The 20944-nt window shown below is 40.1% G+C and overlaps 2 protein-coding genes and 4 pseudogenes across 5 annotated transcripts; all 6 read right to left on the bottom strand.

Moving 5' to 3' along the window:
- Nucleotides 1–46: 46 nt before the first annotated feature.
- On the bottom strand, nucleotides 47–2230 carry LOC103339105 (glucose-induced degradation-like protein). Its single transcript, XM_008242386.3, has 7 exons — nucleotides 2007–2230; nucleotides 1731–1786; nucleotides 1410–1553; nucleotides 890–963; nucleotides 693–810; nucleotides 473–600; nucleotides 47–340 (listed from the first exon to the last, which is right to left on the bottom strand). The coding sequence occupies exons 1-7, from the start codon at nucleotides 2050–2052 to the stop codon at nucleotides 262–264; spliced, it is 645 nt and encodes a 214-aa protein (XP_008240608.1). The 5' UTR covers nucleotides 2053–2230; the 3' UTR covers nucleotides 47–261.
- Nucleotides 2231–2660: 430 nt separating this feature from the next.
- Nucleotides 2661–5563, bottom strand: LOC103339095 (L-type lectin-domain containing receptor kinase IV.1 pseudogene; annotated as a pseudogene).
- A 126-nt stretch (nucleotides 5564–5689) lies between these two features.
- Nucleotides 5690–8229, bottom strand: LOC103339090 (L-type lectin-domain containing receptor kinase IV.1 pseudogene; annotated as a pseudogene). Its single transcript, XR_016127954.1, has one exon. The product of XR_016127954.1 is annotated as an L-type lectin-domain containing receptor kinase IV.1 pseudogene (transcript).
- A 447-nt stretch (nucleotides 8230–8676) lies between these two features.
- On the bottom strand, nucleotides 8677–11048 carry LOC103339084 (L-type lectin-domain containing receptor kinase IV.1 pseudogene; annotated as a pseudogene). The gene has a single exon (XR_016123228.1). The product of XR_016123228.1 is annotated as an L-type lectin-domain containing receptor kinase IV.1 pseudogene (transcript).
- A 1401-nt stretch (nucleotides 11049–12449) lies between these two features.
- LOC103339075 (L-type lectin-domain containing receptor kinase IV.1 pseudogene) lies at nucleotides 12450–14848 on the bottom strand (annotated as a pseudogene). The gene has a single exon (XR_016123229.1). The product of XR_016123229.1 is annotated as an L-type lectin-domain containing receptor kinase IV.1 pseudogene (transcript).
- A 1914-nt stretch (nucleotides 14849–16762) lies between these two features.
- LOC103339066 (L-type lectin-domain containing receptor kinase IV.1-like) lies at nucleotides 16763–19276 on the bottom strand. The gene has a single exon (XM_008242346.3). The coding sequence runs from the start codon at nucleotides 18918–18920 to the stop codon at nucleotides 16914–16916; it is 2007 nt and encodes a 668-aa protein (XP_008240568.2). The 5' UTR covers nucleotides 18921–19276; the 3' UTR covers nucleotides 16763–16913.
- Between the last annotated feature and the right edge of the window lie 1668 nt (nucleotides 19277–20944).

Consider the following 20944-nt stretch of genomic DNA (forward strand, 5'->3'; position numbering starts at 1 on the left):
TATGTAATTTAAAATCTAGGGAAAAAGTTAGCATACAAGAATCATATAGAACCAAAGTTTGGATCTTTTTGCTTGTGATCACAATAATAAATTCAACTTCTGATTTGAAAGTTTGGCTAAACATGCGTTGATTTCATATCACCCCCAAGTCAATAAGAAACGGTAATTAGCAGATAAAAGTAGCTAAGGGATATTCAATGCTTGTACAACAAATTTCCCAAGTTGTCCAATTTCTGGTAGGATACATAGGTATATTCAACTCTATCGCAGCTCGTATGATGAAAAGCTGAAACCTTGTCTCCCCTCGTTAGTGGATTTCAGCTCAAGCTTCTGAAATGGGCTGCAGGTTGGTTCAAGTAATCTTTTATCAATCACTTTGTCGCAATGTAAGTGAAAAAATTAAAACACAAGACAATGCATGATAAGGATAGTAAGTATACGATGGAAAAAATAAGGGAAACAGCGAGCATACCTGCTGTTAGGATCGTAATAGAAACCATTGATGGAGCCATCACTACAAGAGAAACAGACATAGTAAAAGCCAGCTATAGTCAGCCCACAGTCTGTGCCAACATTCACAAAGTATTGCTCTTTCCATCTCTGCACCAGGAAGTCAAAGACCTTATCAACGTTTCATTTGACATTTAAGAAGTGATTTTACCAATGAATAATAAAGCAATTAGGTCAGTTACCATGAATATGTATTGATAGTTACTCAGATCTAATGATTTTCCGCCATCAACTTCCACATGGCTCTGTAGAGCCGAAAAAGAAGGAAACTTGGTCCAGTGCCTTATATCATCCTCTGGTCTGTAAAGGTCACACACATTAGCATTAACTAATTAGGTTCCATGCTTGAGTATAGGTTAAAAGAACAAAAGAAACATACGTTGCTTCCCATTTTCCAGTGAAGAAAGTATAATTCTTGGTGTCAACGATCTCTCCTTCCCAAAAGGTAACTACCTAACATACATTTAAGAAAAACAAAGTAAATACTCAGTGAAGGTTACCAAAATATCAAAATAAGGGGGGTGTCAGCTGTCTGCAATGAAATACGATCAATATGCAAGGGTAGTCTTTTTGCATCCTAATCATGCTATTAAACCCCTAATTCATATATCCTATGAGACACACGATAATCCGTGAATATCACACTGATATTGACTACAGACTCTAGACTATCACAGCAGTATGAAAATCGAAAACGCCGAAATGAGATATGAAAATGCTTAAAATAAATGCCTTTCCAGACCACTATGTCAATAAATGTTGTAAAGAACAGTTCCGAAAAGACGCAGTTGTTCCTTCACTCTTTTATTTGTTAATACATTTAAGATAAATTCTTAACCTTAATGCCAATCCTCACATGGTGACAGAAGACCAACCGAAGAAAAGCACAAACTTCTTACCGGTGTGTCTGCCATAGGAACATTAAGGGCTTCCATGGTTCCACATAGATAACCATGTTCAAGGTCACAGCCCTGTATACGAACATTTACTCTCCAAGCTTCGTCCTTTTGCAGACTAGACACATTCTGAGTGCCGGAGAAGGCCTGCCACAGAATTATGACCTTAATGCTACAATGCCATACTACCAGTGGTACACATTTATACTTCCAAATGTCATTTCTTATGCCCAATAAGTCAATACAGAGGCAATTCTTAAATTTCAATTCCAGAATATATTAACCAGCAAAACAATCACAAAAGGGACAGGGGCAAAAAGAAACCTGTCCAACGCTTAAAAGTGAGCAAGCTGGGGGAGAGGTCTGTCCACAATTTGAACCTTCACAGTAATATGTAAAATAGAATTCAAAATTCATATTTTTATGATAAAAATGGCGAGTCAAAATAATTGGAAGCAAAAAAACACAGAAAAGCTAGCGTCTTTGAGAGAATTCAATCCTACAACATATACCAAACAATCCAGATTTCGGCCAAAACCCTAACCCTAGGAAATGGGCAAGGCGATGTTCAGAAAGAAAGAAGGAGCGATAGAGAAGTACCTGAAAGTTGAGAAGGGGCGGAGCTCTCTGCCACTCTCACCGGCATTTCCAAATTTCGGTCAATCAAAAACGGAGTAAGCGACTCAGATCAGATGCTATGCCAAATCCAAGACACAATCCAGAGTCCGAACCAGTCTGAATGAACCCGACCCGTTACCGACTCTTAAAATGGTTTCTCTCTTTGCTTTTTACCTTTTTCCTCCAGAATCTTTTCAACTAAAATTCATTTCTCTACTTACTAATGCATATTAGAAGTAAACGTACTTTAATTTTGATTTTTGATTTTTTTTTGGGAGAAATACTTAACTTTGGTTTTTGAGGTTCCATCAAAATTTGTTTATATAAAAACTTAACACATAAATATTAAGTTATTTGAAAACATGGTTTAGGCAAGTTGCTAGAGCAAATATGTTTCCTACTCTATACCCGAGTTCGAATCCACTTCCTCGTAGTTTAGATTAGTTTTAAATAGAATATTACTTGTAAAAAAAAAAAAAAGTTAGTAATATCAAAAGCAAAAATAATAAAAACACATTTCATACACATTTTTACATGGTCACTACTTGAACCAAAATTCAATAATTGTACTCAACATTTCATTGAAAAGGACTTACTTTTTACCTTTGGTTACCACTTGAAAAGGTTTTTTGGTTATTTCCTTTCTAGATTCAAATACAAGTTGTTCGACATGTGCACCGGATTGTGGTGGCTTGCAGCTTTCTCGCTCAAGAATATGAGGGACGCACAAACATAGACAGCTCTGAGTATACCGAAAAAAAAAAAAAGTAGACTTATAAGCTAACACTTTCTCCATTTTTTGTTTTCCTGTTTCTGTTGTGAAAAGGTTTCACCCGTTTGGCAGTGGCACAAAGATTTTGAGTACAATATAATGATTTTTTTCATAATTTTATTTTTCACAGAGACATTACATACAAACTGTTTTCCATTTCACATCGCTTTTCTATGGGAAAAGAAAACTACAAAGAGGTGGCATTCAAAGCTGCATATGCATGCGTTGCGTTGAATCCCAGTTTTCCAGAGAATCCTACTTGCTTGGTGTCAGCGACCACCGGAGAGGAGTGTCGCCTCTGGAACATATAATGACTCTGTGTATCCCCCGCCATTTGCAAAATCATCAAAACCTTCATTGTGAGAAAATGCTAAGCCAGTGGCAGAAGCGCCAAGTGACAACTCTGGCAAAAGAGTATGATCACCCTCCAAATACTGCACAACTTGGCGCATCCTTGGCCTAGCTGTTGGCTCTGTATGGGAGCACAACAGCCCAAGCTTCAACACCAACTCCATCTCCTCAGCTATAAATTCTGTGCCCAACTTTCGATCTGTTGCCACAAGAATATTACCTCTATTCCAACAAGAAAAAACCCAATCAACCAAAATTGAAACGTCTGAACCCTGAGCCTCTATTGGCCTTCTTCCACAAGCAGCTTCAAGCAGAAATACCCCAAAAGCAAACACATCAGTGCTCGTTGTGGCGCGGCCTGATCTTGTATGTTCAGGAGCTAGATACCCAAGTGTTCCTGCTATATGAGTAGTTTGAGGGTCTCCGCCGTGGTCATAAAGTCTTGCAAGCCCAAAATCCCCCAGTCTTCCATTCCATTCCCCATCTAGTAATACATTACTGGCCTTCACATCTCTGTGAACCACAACTTGATCCCATTCTTCATGCAGATAAAGCAATCCTGAAGCAACACCTTTGATGACTCTGAACCTCTGGCTCCAATCAAGAGTAATAGCCGGCTGGCCATATAGGTACTTGTCCAGGCTTCCGTTAGGCATGTGCTCATAGACCAAAAGTAGCTCCCCCTTTCTTCTGCAGTAGCCCAAGAGTGGGACTAAATTTCTGTGACGAAGCCGGCCATTGCTGACAATTTCTGCAACAAACTCCTTCATCCCCTGCCTTGAGTCATGTGAGATCCTCTTCACGGCAATTTCAATTTTTGAGGTGGGTAATATACCTCTGTAAACCTTACCAAATCCACCCTTTCCCAAAAGCTCCTTTTCCCTAAACCCTTTTGTGGCAATATACAACTCATTGTATTTAAACCTTTGAGGCCCATACTCAAGCTCCCAGTCTTCAAGGAGTTCTGCAAACTTCTTTTTTCTAATGGCATAGTTTACACCAGTAAGAAATAATACCAGAACAATACTCACAAATATCACAGGCAGTCCAATGGTCAAAAGTTTATATATTTTGTCAGCTCCTATTCGAGGCAGCTTGGGAAGTTGTGAGAGCTCTTGAGCCTTGCCATTTATCTTAAAGCTCCAGCCCAAAACATAATGAGATGTTAAGATTGAGCCGGTGGACGAGGAGAAGCCCACATACATGGCTTCGTTAAGGATTGGGGAAAGGTCTCGCATATAAGACATAAGTGGAATATTGGGTTTACCTTCACTAATTGGAGCCAAACTGATATTGATTTGCTTCTCCGTCCCATTATAGTCCACCCAAACTTGCATTGCCTGACTGTTGACAAGCATTGTCTTGTCCAAAGCAAAATATCTCGCTGGAGCAGATATCTCAGAGTTCAAACCATTAATATCGATTCCGACATGGTCGTCATTCATGTCATGGAACTCTCTGCTTTGGACGGTGTCGATCTCTACAGCAAAAACATGATTGGTGGCATTGCCGTTGTTGGTCTCATTGAAAAGGCCAAGGTACTGACTTGGAAGAGCTCCGGGAAGGCCTCTTGTTGGAGCAACAACGAAAGCCATGCCATGGGCACTCAGATCTGCATATTCTGATCTAATAGCGAAGACAAAAGTGGTAGAGAAGGAGAAAACTGTACCATTAGATGAGTTCTTGAAGGTTACTGGGTGGGGATAGAAGGCATGACCCTGGTTCTGTTTAGTGTCGTTTGTAAGCCTCAAAAGACCATTGGGTGTGACTCCTGCTATGCCGTCTAGGCTAAGGTTATCGGAGCGGAAACCATTGTAGAAGAAACTGAGATCTTCGGCTGCTGCTAAGCTTACCAGTATGAATATTACAAGCTTGGAAAACATGGCTAATCTTGATTCTCAGCCAAGGCCTTTCCGAACTTTTTAACATATCCTTCATTGCAAGTCTTTGCATCAATTCAACAAATAATAGTCACCAAAGAAAAGTCAATGTAGCGGACACTGTCACAAATTAACAAAAAAATTCTTCCACACAACTAGTCCAAAATCTGCATTCAATTTCCCTTCTAGAAACTACATGTATATTTAATTGAAAATCTAGGGAAAAAGTTAGAATCCAAGAATCATATAGAACTAAAGTTTGGATCTTTTTGCTAGTGATCACAATAATAAATTCAACTTCTGAACTGAAAGTTTTGCTAAACATCCCCCAAGTCAATAAGAAATGGTAATTACCGGATAAAAGTAGCTAAGGGATATTCTACAATCCTTGTACAACAAATTGACCCAAGTTATCCAAATTCCTAGTCGGATACAGAGGCATAATCTATTCTATCACAGCTCGTATGATGAAAAGCTGAAATCTTGTCTTCCCTCGTTAGTAGATTTCAGCTCAAGCTTCTGAAATGGGCTGCAGAACACTTTTTTTTTAAGATAACCTTGACGGTGAGCCAGAGGGGACATAAACTAAGACAAACAGTAAAAAACCGAGAGCCCGGAAGACGAGAGAAATCCCAAGAAAAGGCTGGTGATCCACATGAATATTTATCTCAACTCTTCTTTTCTTATAAAAATGATTAGCCCCTCATCAGATGAGGGTAAATAGGATATTACAGCGGTTTACTTGGCTAATGGTACTTTATTAATATACTTGTTACATATACCGATCAGTAGACAAACCACAAACATATATTACATGAACAACCTAATAAGCACTGCAGTACAGATTCTTTTGCCCCCTTAATTTATATCAAAGTTAACAACAATAATAAATACTAGAGTGCATTGGCTATGAATTCTAAGATAATCCTAATTCTTGGAGTCAACGACCACCTGAGAGAAGTGTCGACTCAACATATGAAAGCCCCGTGAAAGAAGAAGACTGATATGACTTTGCAAAATCATCAGAACCTTCTTGGGGCGCAAAGGTCAAGCCACTGGAAGAGTGCCCAAGAAATGAGAGCTCTGGGAAAGCAATGTCACCTTCCAAATACTGCACAACTTGGCGCATGCTTGGCCTAGCTGAAGGCTCTGAATAAGAGCACAACAGCCCAAGCTTCAACACCAGTTCCACTTCCTTGGATATAATTTCTGTGCCCAAGTTTCCATCTCTTGCCTCAAGAATATTACCTTTATTCCAACAAGAAAACACCCAATCAACCAATATCACACCCTGAAGTGGACCTTGTGTCTCTATTGGCCTTCTTCCACAGGCAACTTCAAGCAAAAATGCCCCAAAAGAAAACACATCAGTGCTCGTTGTGGCCTTGCCGGATCTTGCCTGCTCTGGAGCAAGGTACCCTACTGTTCCAACTATATGAGTAGTTTGAGGGTCTGTGCCATGGTCATATAATCTTGCAAGGCCAAAGTCTCCTAGTCTTCCATTCAACTCCCCATCTAGTAATACATTACTTGCCTTGACATCCCTGTGAACCACAACTTGTTCCCATTCTTCATGAAGATAAAACAACCCTGAAGCTACACCTCTAATGACTTTAAACCTCTGGCCCCAGTTGAGAGTGGCCGTTGGTTGGTTATAGAGGTACTTATCCAGGCTTCCATTAGGCATGTAGTCATAGACCAAGAGTAGCTCCCCTTTTCTTCTGCAATAGCCCAAGAGTGGTACTAAATTCCGATGACGAAGCCTGCCGATGCTCACAATTTCTGCCACAAATTCCTTCATCCCCTGTCTTGATTCATGTGAGATCCTCTTCACAGCAATCTCAGTTTTAGAGGCGGGTAATATGCCTTTATAGACCTTACCAAATCCCCCTCTTCCTAGAAGTTCCTTTTCCCTAAACCCTTCGGTGGCAATATATAATTCTTTGTACTTAAACCTCTGAGGCCCATACTCAAGCTCCCAATCTTCAAGCAGCTCTGCAAACTTCCTCTTCCTTCTTATGGCATAAATTACACCAGAAATTGCTAGAAAAACCAAACTCACAGATATCACAGGAACACCAATGGTTAAGAGTTTAGACATTTTTTTACCTCCTACCCGGGGCAGCTTGGGGAGTTGTGAGAGAACAAGTTCTTGAGCCTGGCCATTCATCTTAAAGCTCCAGCCCAAAATACAATGAGACGTGGGAACTGAGCCAGTGGAGGAGGAGAAGCCAACGTACATGGTTTTGTTAAGGATTGGGGCAAGGTCGTGGTTTAAAGAAATAAGTGGAGCATGAGGTTTATCAACATTGATTGGAGCCAAAGTGACATTGATTTGTTTATGGGTACCATCATATTCCACCCAAAGTTGCATTGGTTTACCACTGTTGAGGGTCAAGTTCCGTAACCCGCCATTCTTTTTAGCATAGTATGCTGCACTAGCAAAGCCCGTCGAGTTCAAACCATTAATATCTATCCCAACATGGTTGTTATCGATGTCATTGAACGAGGCGGACCGTACAGTGTCAAGCTCTACAGCAAAAACATGATTGGTGGGATTGCCATTGTTGGCCCTGTTGAAAAGGCCTAGGAAAGGGCCGCCATAAGCTCCAGGAAACGCTCTTTTCGGAGCAATGACAAAGGCCATTCCATGGCCACCCAGAGTTGCAGATACTGACCTGACAGCAAAGACAAAAATGGTAGAAAAGGAGAAAACATTGGAATTGGAATATGAGTTCTTGAAGGTAACTGGGTTGGGGTAGAAGGCATGGCCCTTTTGCTCTTCAGTGTCATTCGTCACCATCAAAAGACCATTCGATGTGAATTGGGCACTGCCGTCAAGGCTAAGATTAGCAGACCGGAAACCATTGTAGGTGAAATTAACATCTTCAGCTGCTGCTAGGCTTGCAAGTGTGAGTATTAGAAGCTTGAAAAACATGGCTATCATTCTTAATTCTCTCCAACACCTCTGGAGACTTTCTTTCATACTTCAGTTTAAGTCTTATAACCACTACCATATGAATCAAGTCATCGACTATAACCACCAAAGTCAAGCAAAAACCAATGCAGCTGAGTTGTCCTTGTGTACCAGAAAAAACAATAATCCAGACTGACCGGTGCCTGCTGCCATACGGAACTTTTCAACTCATATTGAATCAGACTGTATAGTGAATGGTTAGTCCAGCCTCCAGCGCTGAGAAAATTAGTTCTTCCATGCAGTGTACGCAAAAGGCAAGACCCTACTTTCACAATCACTCCAATCGTTACTCTCCTAGTAGTGCTATGATCAATTCGACAAAAACAAAGGTACAAGACTCCGACCCCATATCTTAATTACTGTCTCTGTCATCATCAAACAGGTAGTATGCAAGTGCCCCAAGATGAATATCATGCCAGGTAAGGTGGGACAACCATGGCACGTCTGCTCCACTAATTAAAGTTTTTTTTTTTTTTAAACATAAAACAAAAACCCTTCTCTGAATTTCTTCATGCTGCAAAATGCCAGAACTCATTTTTATAAAAATGATTATATACCAAGCCAGAGAGACATTAAAAAAAAGAGGTATACCAAGCCAGAGGGACATAAAAAAAGACAGACATTAAGAAACCGAAAGCCGGGAAGATCAGAAAAATACAGTGAAAAGGCTGGTGATCCACATGAATAACTGTTGTTTTCATATAAAATTAATAATCCAATCATCAGATGAGGCTAAATAGGATATTACAGCGTTGGCAAATGGTACTTTTTTAATGCACCAAAACATAATTACAACCTAACAAGTAACAAGCACTGCGGTACAGATTGTTGTGCCCCCTTAATTTATATTAAAGTAAGCAAAAATAAACAAGTACTAGAGCTAACAATCAAAGCTCATTAGCTATGAATTCCAGTTTGCAAGAGAATCCTAATTCTTGTAGTCAACGACCACCTGAGAGAACTGCCGGCTCAACATTTGAAAGCCCCTTGACTGAAGAAGAGGGATATGACTGCGCAAAATCATCAAAACCTTCATGGGGCGCAAAAGTCAAGCCACTGGAAGAGAGCCCAAGAAGTGAGAGCTTTGGCAAAGCAATGTCACTCTCCAAATACTGAACAACTTGGCGCATGCTTGGCCTAGCTGAAGGCTCTGAATGAGAGCACAACAGCCCAAGCTTCAACACCAATTCCACTTGCTCAGATATAATTTCTGTGCCCAACTTTCGATCTCTTGCCTCAAGAATATTACCTCTCTCCCAACAAGAAAACACCCAATCAACCAATACAACATCCTGAAGTGGACCTTTTATCTCTATTGGCCTTCTTCCACAGGCAACTTCAAGCACAAATGCCCCGAAAGAAAACACATCAGTGCTTGTTGTGGCCCTGCCGAATCTTGTATGCTCCGGAGCAAGGTACCCGACTGTTCCAACTATATGAGTAGTTTGAGGGTCTGTGCCATGGTCGTATAATCTTGCAAGGCCAAAGTCTCCTAGTCTTCCATTAAACTCCCTATCTAGTAATACATTACTTGCCTTGACATCCCTGTGAACCACAACTTGTTCCCATTCTTCATGAAGATACAACAACCCTGAAGCTACACCTCTAATGACTTTAAACCTCTGGCTCCAATTGAGAGTGGCCATTGGTTGGTCATAGAGGTACTTGTCTAGGCTTCCATTAGGCATGTAGTCATAGACCAAGAATAGCTCCCTTTTTCTTCTGCAATAGCCCAAGAGTGGTACCAAATTCCGATGACGAAGCCTGCCAATGCTGACAATTTCTGCCACAAATTCCCTCATCCCCTGTCTTGATTCATGTGAGATCCTCTTCACAGCAATCTCAGTTTTAGAGGTGGGTAATATGCCCTTATAGACCTTACCAAATCCCCCTCTTCCCAGAAGTTCTTTTTCCCTAAACCCTTTGGTGGCAATATATAATTCTTTGTATTTAAACCTCTGAGGCCCATACTCAAGCTCCCAATCTTCAAGCAGCTCTGCAAACTTCTTCTTTCTTATGGCATAGATAGCACCCAAAATTGCTAGAAAAACCAAACTCACAAATATCACAGGCACACCAATGGTTAAGAGTTTAGATATTTTTTTACCTCCTATCCGAGGCAGCTTGGGAAGTTGTGAGAGAGCAAGTTCTTGAGCCTGGCCATTCATCTTAAAACTCCAGCCTAAAACATAATGGGACGTGGGAAGTGAGCCAGTGGCGGAGGAGAAGCCAACATACATGGTTCTGTTAAGGATTGAGGAAAGGTCATAGTTTAAAGAAATAAGAGGAGCATGGGGTTTATCAACATTGATTGGAGCCAAAGTGACATTGATTTGCTTCTTGGTACCATCATAGTCTACCCAAACTTGCATTGGTTGACCACTGATGAGGGTCAAGTTCCGTAACCCACCATTCTTTTTAGCATAGTATGCCGCACTAGCAGAGTCCTCCGATTTCAAACCATTAATATCAATCCCAACATGGTTGTTATCGATGTCATTGAACCCTTCGGTCCATACAGTGTCAAGCTCTACAGCAAAAACATGATTGGTGGTATTCCCATTGTTAGCCAGGTTGAAAAGGCCTAGGAAACGGCCGTTTAGAGCTCCAGGAAGCCCTCTTTGCGGAGCAATGACAAAGGCGAGTCCATGGCCACCCCGAGTTGCAAGTGGGGACCTAATAGCAAAGACAAAAGTGGTAGAAAATGAGAAAGCATTGGAATTGGAATATGAGTTCTTGAAGATTACTGGGTTGGGGTAGAAGGCATGGCCAATTTGCTGTTCAGTATCATTCGTTAGCACTAAAATACCATTGGGTGTGAATTGGGCATTGCCGTCTACGCTAATATCAGCAGATCGGAAACCATTGTAGGTGAAACTGACATCTTCTGCTGCTGCTAGGCTTGCAAGTGTGAGTATTAGAAGCTTGAAAAACATGGCTATCATTCTTAATTCTCTCCAACACCTCTGGAGACTTTCTTTCATACTTCAGTTTAAGTCTTATAACCACTACCATATGAATCAAGTCATCACCTGTAACCACCAAAATAAAGCAAAAACCAATGCAGGTGAGGTGACCCTTCATTGTCAAACTAATTAAATATGTTGTCTCCGTGTACCAATAAAAAACAGCAATCCAGACTGTCAAGTGCCTGCCGCCATACGCAACTTTTCAGCTCATACTAATTCAGACTGTATAGTGCTTGGATGGTCCAACCTCCAGCCCTGAGAAAATTTATTCTTCCGTGCAATGTACGCACAAGACAAGACCTTACTTTCACAATCACTCACACTCGTCTCAATTCTATATCTTAATCACTATCACTGTTATGACCAAAAAGGAGTAAACACAGAACAAAAGAACAAAATGTGGGGTCCATGGCACGTCTGCTTCACTTATTAAAGTAAAAAGAACAAAAGAACAAAAAAACAAAAACCCATCTCTCAAATTCTTCATGCAGCAAAATGCCAAATTCATTTTTATAAAATGATTATATACCGAAACAAAAGCAAACAAGTTTGCAATTTCCATGCAGATTGCTACAATCATCAACTAGTGCTACAATATTGGCACACCAGTAAATCGATATATATAATGTAAATTCAAATTTCACAAAGACATTAAAGAAAACTTGACAATGTTGGAATTTAAAAATAAATAAAAAAATTTAACCATTTTATTTATTTATTATTTTGGCTGTTTTATTTTATTTATTGTGGGAGTTATAAATATTTAATATTCAAGTTTTATTTCTATATTGAATGCCTTAATTTTCTGGTTGGCGAAGGTTAAATGTTATTAGATGCCTATAAAAGGTCACTCCTTCACATTTGAACAACCACAATATACCATCATAATATCACATACCACAATCACCACCACAAACTAATTCTCTCCTTTTCTACTTTTATATATATTATCTACTTTATATTATTATTTTGGGCAATGGTTATGTGACTTGGATACCTATATCCGTTTATGAACGTGCTCATAGCGGATCTTGAGTTTGTGTAGAAGGTGTCGTATCTTGGAGTCTTATAGACCGTTAGTACCTGTACGTAGTGAGACTACAAAGGCTTTAAGACGGCATCTTTAATGTGCTTCACCGTACCAAACTCACCTTCTTACTTATTATTTATTTTGGCTAGCGTCTAGAAGGTTGAAGAATTCAATCCTGCTCCTACAACAACGTGATGTATCAAATAGAAATGGAGGTTTCCGCCAAAACCCATCTCTAAAATGGCCGAAGATCTATTTTGACATCGGACGACGGTGAAGGACCTGAAAGTTGAGAACTTGAGGAGGTCTGCGGAGCTCTCCGCCACACTCATCCAGTAATTACTAGTCCAAGATTCGGCCCGCATTCCGGACCCAACCCGACTGCCGCCTCTTAAAATTGCTCCCTTTTCCCGTTCTAATTTTTTACTATTTATTAAGATTAAAAATTGTTCCATGTCTGTCTTCTTATATAAAAATTAGTATTACACAAAAACTCTAGTTTATAATAAAACTATCTAAATAATTATAATACACATTTCAGCAACAAGGAAATATTTTGCTTGATGGCCGCATTGATTTAATGTAACAAGTAACTAGTTACAAACTAATAAACTAGAGGAAACATTCAAAGCTGCATGTATATATGTTCTATGCCTCGTGCATGGCAGCTTGGGTGAGAATCTTAATTGATTGGCCTCAGCGACCACCTGAGAGAAGTGACGACTCTGGAACATATGACATCTCCTTGCCCATAGAAGACGGATATGACATTGCCGAATCATCAAAACCTTCGCGGTGTGCGACCTTCAAGCCACCAGAAGAAAGACCAAGAGATGACAATTCCGGCAGTGGAATGTCACCCTCTAAATAATGCACTACTTGGCGCATGCTTGGCCTAGCAGAAGGCTCTGAATGAGAGCACAACAGCCCAAGCTTCAACACCAATTCCACCTCCTCTGCTACGAATTCTGAACCCAAGTTTACATCTATTGCCTCAAGAATATTACTTCTCTTCCAACAAGAAAACACCCAATCAACCAGAACCACATCCAGATCTTGATCTTGTGTCTCTATTGGCCTTCTTCCACAGGCAACTTCAAGCAAAAATGCCCCAAAAGAAAACACATCGGTGTGTGTTGTGGCCCTGCCTAATCTTGCATGCTCCGGAGCTAGATACCCAAGTGTTCCAACTATACGAGTAGTCTTAGGGTCCTTTCCGTGGTCATATAATCTTGCAAGGCCAAAATCTCCTAGTCTTGCATTAAATTCCGAATCTAGTAATATGTTACTGGCCTTCACATCTCTGTGAACCACAACTTGTTCCCATTCTTCATGAAGATACAACAACCCTGAAGCCACACCTTTGATCACTCTGAACCTCTGCCTCCAATTGAGAGTGACCACTGGTTGGTCGTACAGGTATTTGTCCAGGCTTCCATTAGGCATGTAGTCATAGACCAAGAGCAGCTCCCCTTTTCTTCTGCAATATCCCAACAGTGGTACTAAATTTCGGTGACGAAGTCTGCCAATGCTAATAATTTCTGCAACAAACTCCTTCATCCCCTGTCTTGATTCATGTGAGACCCTCTTCACTGCAATCTCAGTTTTGGAGGAAGGTAATATGCCTTTATAGACCTTACCAAATCCCCCACTTCCCAAAAGCTCCTTCTCCCTAAACCCTTTTGTTGCCATATATAACTCTTTATATTTAAACCTTTGAGGCCCATACTCAAGCTCCCAATCTTCAAGCAGCTCTGCAAACTTCTTCTTCCTTCTTATGGCATAAATTAAACTTGAAATTGCTAGCAAAACCAAACTCACAGACATCACAGGCACACCGATAGTCAAAAAATTAGATATTTTTTTACCTCCTATCCGGGGCAGCTTAGGAAGTTGTGAGAGAACAAGTTCTGGAGCCTGGCCATTCGTCTCAAAGCTCCATCCTAGAACATAATGAGATGTGACGAGTGAGCCAGCAGTAGAGGAGAAGCCAACATACATGATCATGTTAAGGACCGTGGAAAGGTCATACTTCAAAGACATGAGTGGAATATGGGGTTTATCAACATTGATTGGACCCAAAGTGACATTGATTTGCTTCTGGATACCATCATACTCCACCCAAACTTGCATTGGTTGACCACTGAGGAGGGTCAAGTTTCGGAAACCGCCATTGTTTAGAGCATGATATCCCGCTGGAGTTGAGTTCACTGAGCGCAAATCATTGATATCAATCCCAACATGGTTGTTGTTGATGTCGCCAAACTCGGGGTTCTGTACGGGGTCAAGCTCTACAGCAAAAATATGGTTGTTGGCGTTGCCGTTGTTGGTTTCATTGAAAACGCCCAGGTACTGGTTTTGAAAACCTCCGGGGAGCCCTCTTGTTGGAGCAATGACAAAGGCAATTCCATGGCCACCCAAACGTGGTCCCAATCCGGGTCTGATAGCGAACACAAAAGTGGTAGAGAAGGAGAAAGCGGCAGCAGTGGATGAGTTCTTGAAGGTTACTGGGTTGGGGTAGAAGGCATGGCCGAGGCCAGTGTCATTTGTAAGCTTCAGAAGGCCATTGGATGTGACTTGGGCTACGCCATCTAGGCTAAGATTAGCAGACAGGAAACCATTGTAGGTGAAATTGAGATCTTCAGCTGCTACTAGGCTTACTAGTATGACTATAACAAGCTTGAAAAACATGGCTATTACTTTCAATTATCTACCAAAGACTCTGTGAACTTTCAATACATAATTCAGTTTAAGTCTTACCACAGATATAAATGCATTAAGTCATGGACTATACCCACAAAAACAAAGCAGAAAAATCAATGCAACTGAGATGACATTAGACGCAAAGCACTTCGTTGTCGCTCTAACTAAATATGTTGTCTTGTCTGTTCAAACAACAGAAATCCAGACTGTACATGTCTTTTGCCATAGGTAACTGGTTCAGCTCATATCTATATAGCGACTGGCAGGTCCAGCTCCGAGGAAAATTTGTTCCGTAGAACATACGCACAAGAGACAAGACCCTCCTTTTTGCAGTCGCTCCATCATCTCTTACTAGTAGTAGGATCAATTCCATGGCTTGGATAAGGCCAGACTACCACACGTTTGCTTCATTTTCAGTGCTAAAAATCCTACTGGTCCGTTGTCTAACTTACCAACTTCTTGTAATGCCTTTATATATTTATTATTAGTTCTAGAATCTATCATTAAATTAAACTAAAAGTCTGTCTATGTAAAATTCCCTTCTCTGAATTTCTTCATATAGCAAAATTGAGAATTCAAATTTGTTTTAATGATTATCCACCAAACATAAGCAAACAAGTTTGAAATAGCATCATGCAGAACATGTATGGATCAAAGGAGCTATTATATGGATCAAAGGTTGCCTCATAAAATACTCCGATACAAAGTGTTTTGGTGTGAGTGACACAAATAACTCGTTTCATGAGATAAATTCCAAAATTGTTGATGATCCCATGTTGATTCGATATAAAGTTCATAATTTGTTAACCTATTTATGTTCTAAAGTTCAACCTGGAATGCTGTATATTAATAAGAAGCTACGTGTATCAAAAAAGATTTCACTATATGATGTGGTAGAATGTACTGGGGACCTTTTTAGCGTAGAGTGTAAAAAATATCTTGTCTTTGCAATAAATGAGCTTTTAAATTATAGTTATAGAATGAGAGGTGGGCGAGCAATTTATGGGAGTTCTTGTGTCATGTTTGAATTTTATCGCTTTTTCAACGATGTAGTTGTTCCATAAAATTGCTAGCAAAACCAGACTCAAACGACATCACAGGCACACCAATGGTCAAAAGTTCAGATCTTTTTTTACCTCCTATCCAAGGCAGCTTGGGAAGTTCTGAGAGATCAAGTTCTTGAGCGCGCCTGGCCATTCATCTCAAAGCCCCAGCCTATAACATAATGAGATGTGAGAAGTGAGCCAGCAGAAGAGGAGAAGCCAACATACAAGAGTGGAATATGGGGTTTATCAACATTGATTGGACCCAAAGTGACATTGATTTGCTTCTGGCTACCATCATACTCCACCCAAACTTGCATTGGTTGACCACTGACGATGGTCAAGTTTCGGAACCCCCCATTGTTCGGAGAGTAAGATTAGCAGACAAGAAACCATTGTAGGTGAAACTAGCATCTTCAGGTGCTGTTATAGCTAGGCTTACAAGGAGCAGGATGGGCAACATTACTGTGACAAGCTTGAAAAACATGGCTATTATTTCTAATTCTCTGCCAACTTATCTGTGATCTTTATCTTCACAACTTATCCGGAACCAAGCCATAAAATATGAGTCAAGTTGGTATACTTGTAATGTATTCAAAGACCAATGGATTCATTTTGATAATTAATGAAATATCTGAGATCAGTGGTTCTAGAACTCTCTCTCTCAGTTGTTTCGATTCTCTCATTTTCTGTCTATCCCAAACACTTGTAATTGTGACTTCTATCATTTCCAATACCCTGTGCATTAAATCATCGAGTATGCCCACACAAAAAATAAAGCAAAACCCAATGAAGCTGAGCTGACCCTGCATTCTCACACTAATTAAATATGTTGTCTTTGTGTAGAACAAAGAGCGATCCAGACTGTCCAGTGCCTGCTACCTTATGCATCAAGTTCGAAATTTCGATGCAAATTGCATATCAAATTCGTGAAATTTCTAAAACAAGCAAGTTTTTCCCTTTCTTTTTCATGATATTGTTGTGCACTTCAATATTCACTCCCTTGGCACGAGTTTGTGTGTATGGAATTAGTACTTTTCGCAGAATTTTATTCTCACCCAACTTACATACAGATTGTTAACAGTATTGATTTTTATATAACAAGTTACAAAACTAATAAGCAGTCGACATTCTAGTGTGCTAGACAATCGTAATTGCTTCGAATCAGCGACCACCTGAGAGGAGTGTGGACTCTGCAGCATATGATGAATGTGAAAACCCCTTGCCCAGAGAAGACGAATATGACATTGCAAAATCATCAAAACCTTCATGGTGAGCAAAAGTCAAGCCACTCGAAGAGAGCCCAAGAAGAGAGAGCTCTGGCAAAGCAATGTCACCTTCCAAATACTGCACAACCTGGCGCATGCTTGGCCTGGCTGTAGGCTCTAAATGAGAGCACAACAGCCCAAGCTTCAACACCAACTCCACCTCTTCGGCTACAAATTCGGAACTCAAGTTTTGATCTCTTGCCTCAAGAATGGCACCTCTGTTCCAAAAAGAAAACACCCAATCAACCAAAATCAAATCCTGGTCTGGACCTTGTGCCTCTATTGGCCTTCTTCCACAAGCTACTTCAAGCACAAATGCCCCGAAAGCAAACACATCGGTGCTCGTTGTAGCCCGGCCTGATCTTGTATGCTCTGGAGCTAGATACCCAAGTGTTCCAACTATATGAGTAGTTTGAGGGTCTGTTCCATGGTCATATAATCTGGCAAGGCCAAAATCTCCTAGTCTTGCGTTCAATTCACCGTCGAGTAAAACATTGCTGGCCTTCACATCTCTATGAATCACAACTTGTTCCCATCCTTCATGAAGATAGAACAACCCTGAAGCCACACCTCTGATCACTCTAAACCTCTGGCTCCAGTTGAGAGTGACCACAGGCTGGTCATACAGGTACTTGTCCAAGCTTCCATTAGACATGTAGTCATAGACCAAGAGCAGCTCCCCTTTTCTTCTGCAATAGCCCAAGAGTGGGACTAAATTTCGATGGCGAAGCCTGCCAATACTCACAACTTCTGCAATAAATTCCTTCATCCCCTGTCGCGATTCGTGCGATACTCTTTTCACAGCAATCTCAATTTTTGAGGACGGTAGTATGCCTCTATAGACTTTACCAAAACCCCCAGAGCCCAAAAGCTCCTTCTCCTTGAACCCTTTTGTGGCAATGTATAACTCTTTGTATTTAAACCTTTGAGGCCCATACTCAAGCTCCCAATCTTCGAGTAATTCTGCAAACTTCCTCTTCCTTCTTATGAAATAAATTAAACCTGAAACTACTAGCAAAACCAAACTCACAGATAAAATAGGCACACCAATTGTCAAAAGTTTAGACCTTTTTTTACCTCCCATCCGAGGCAATTTGGGAAGTTTTGACATAACAATTTCTTGAGCCTGGCCATTCATCTTAAAGCTCCAACCCAAAACATAATGAGATGTGAAGATTGAGCCAGTGGACGAGGAGAAGCCCACATACATGGTTTCGTTAAGGATCGGGGAAAGGTCACTATTCAAGGACAAAAGTGGAGCTTGGGGTTTCTCAACTTTGATTGGAGCCAAAGTGACACTGATTTGCTTCTTGGTACCATCGTAGTCCACCCAAACTTGCATTGGTTGGCCACTGCTAAGTTTCAAGTTCTGAAACCCGCCATTGTTTTTAGCATAGTATCCAGCTGTAGTAGAGTTTGCAGAGTGCAAACCATTAATATCGATCCCAACATGGTTGTCATTGATATCATTGAACTCCTTGCTCTCAATGGTATCAAGCTCCACAGCAAAAACATGGTTGGTGTCATTTCCATTGTTGGTCTCATTGAAAAGGCCAAGGTACTGGCTCGGAAGAGCCCCGGGAAGCCCTCTCGTTGGAGCAACGACGAAAACGATCCCATGGCCACTGAGGTCTGCATATTCTGATCTAATGGCAAAGACAAAAGTGGAAGAGAAGGAGAAAACTGTGCCATTAGGTGAGCTCTTGAAGTTTACTGGGTTGGGATAAAAGGCATGACCCTGGTTCTGTCTCGTGTCGTTTGTAAGCCTCAAAAGACCATTTGGTGTCACTCCTGCGATGCCGTCTAGGCTAAGATTAACAGACTGAAAACCATTGTAGGTGAAACTGAGATCTTCAGCTGCTGCTAGGCTTACTAGCAAGACTGCTACAAGCTTGAAAAACATGGTTATTGCCTCTCTGATTTTTTATGAACTTTCACATAAATTTCAAAACATTTAGCCATTTCAAGTATTTACAAAGTCATCGACTATAGATCACCACCAGGAATTAAAATATCAAACTCAATATATTCCAAGCCGACATTCGAGAAGAAATATAGATAAAATCATTACAACTTGGACCGGCATTATCACACAGATTAAAACAAGTCGTTTTCATGAAGGAAAAATACAGTAATTGACAGAGTCTATGGCCTACCTCAGAACGCGACTGGTTCATCTTCCATGGCAGTTGGTTTGTCCATAGAAAACACATGGTTGTTCTGGACTTATGGTCAACCCTAGATAGGCCTACCGTGGCTCCCATTGGCTTCACGTTTGACATTTTTTTTTTTCTTTTTCTTTTTTGGTTTTTCAATGATTATCTGGAGCATGTTTGAAGTTTTTCATGCATTATTGGGAACGCTACTGTTTTGTTTTTTGATTTCTTTTGTTTTTGTCCAACTAGGTAGAGTTGAATTAGACAAGAATCTTTGAACAAATACAAATAAGAGATACATCATACATGTGACCTACACCAGAAACATGGCCTGGCCCTCGAGTTTTGTAGGGCAAAATTGCATTTAATTTCCAAATCCAAAATGTCTACTCTAATTTCATTTTCGATTTTGACAGATGGCGTTGCTTGCGCCACTTCATCACTATCTCCTTTTGAAGGAAGGATGGCTTATTGAAATTTCTTCCTAGATTCTTACTTATCAGCCACTATGTTAGAAAGCTGTTTTGTCAGTTGAAGTTGAAGTCTAAGTGTCACATCCCAAGGTTTTTTATATTAATAAAGAAAGGGAAATTCTAATAATTTACACTCTAATCTTCTCTTTTAGAGATTTTTCTTTTTTCTCGTGACATGTGACACTTTATTTACGCTTAAAATAATTTCATTAATGCATTATAAATACTAGCTTTTGTTTTCCCAATTTACCCTTATTAAATTTAAATGTATCCTTTAATTAATCCATTCTTATTTTACTAATAGAAAAATAAGACTAGGCATTAATAATAATAGAATAAATTTTTTCTTTTGACCCACTAGCCTCATGTGCCCTCGCTTACAGCCAGCCACCACACCATTTTCTCTCTCCTCCCCCCCTCTTTTCTCTAGCCAACAGCCCTCCCCTACCCTGGACGTTGATTTCCTTGGCAGCGTAACGAGCCGTCACCACCTCACCTCTATTTTCGCCCTTCCCTACACACATCGCGTCGATCTCCAACAGCAACCCCATCGATCTGCACCACGACGATGACTACCACTCACGTCGATCTTCTCCCACCCACCACCACGGCGTCGATCCCTGCCACCCACGTCTTCCTCCCGTCCCCTGTGGTTGGGTTGTTGGTTGTTTTTTCCATTTTTTCATGTTTTCTTCTTAGTGTTTTAATTATTTAATTTCTTAAAACTGATCTTTAAAAAATGAAATTCTGTGTTTGTTAAATGATTGGATATTTTTATTAATGTAAATAATATTTGTTAATTTTTTTTAACAATAATTTAATAGAAGGTATTTTAATATATATATAGCTTGTGTGATGTATTAATGACATTATTTTGAAAGAAAATAAAGTGTCAAATGTCATGATGAAAAAAGAGAAGATCTAAATGAAAATGTTACTAGTATTCCCCATAAATAAATAAATAAAATAGAGCATGGAGGAGGAAAGTGGCAAATAACTAAGGATACTGCTTACTTTCTTTCTCATAAAGAGATACTTTTCTTTCTTGCGAATTATAATTTGACATATATACAAAAATAATTCATAAAAACCACAAAAAGAAAAACTTATGCACATATGTCACACTATAAGACTCTACTTATATAGTAAGGAGAAAAGTATTATTCAATAATTAATGTAAAACAACTTTGAACATCTAGATTGATTGTTTGATGGTTCTTAAGAAGGGAACCTCATTGCCAATGGATTCTACTATAGTGATGGTGACTTCCCCCTTCCCCCTTCCCCATGGCACCGCC

This window comes from Prunus mume, linkage group LG1 (genome assembly GCF_029339155.1).
Source record: "Prunus mume cultivar Tortuosa linkage group LG1, ASM2933915v1, whole genome shotgun sequence".
NCBI lineage: Eukaryota > Viridiplantae > Streptophyta > Magnoliopsida > Rosales > Rosaceae > Prunus > Prunus mume.

Excerpts from the sequence above, each read along its gene's own strand:
- LOC103339105 (XM_008242386.3), bottom strand. The coding sequence starts at position 2,052 with ATGCCGGTGAGAGTGGCAGAGAGCTCCGCCCCTTCTCAACTTTCAG. Across the intron at positions 1,554-1,730 it reads CACTTTTAAGCGTTGGACAG|GCCTTCTCCGGCACTCAGAA; the intron begins GTTTCTTTTTGC and ends ATTCTGTGGCAG. Across the intron at positions 811-889 it reads ACTGGAAAATGGGAAGCAAC|ACCAGAGGATGATATAAGGC; the intron begins GTATGTTTCTTT and ends TGACCTTTACAG.
- LOC103339066 (XM_008242346.3), bottom strand. The coding sequence starts at position 18,920 with ATGTTTTTCAAGCTTGTAGCAGTCTTGCTAGTAAGCCTAGCAGCAGCT.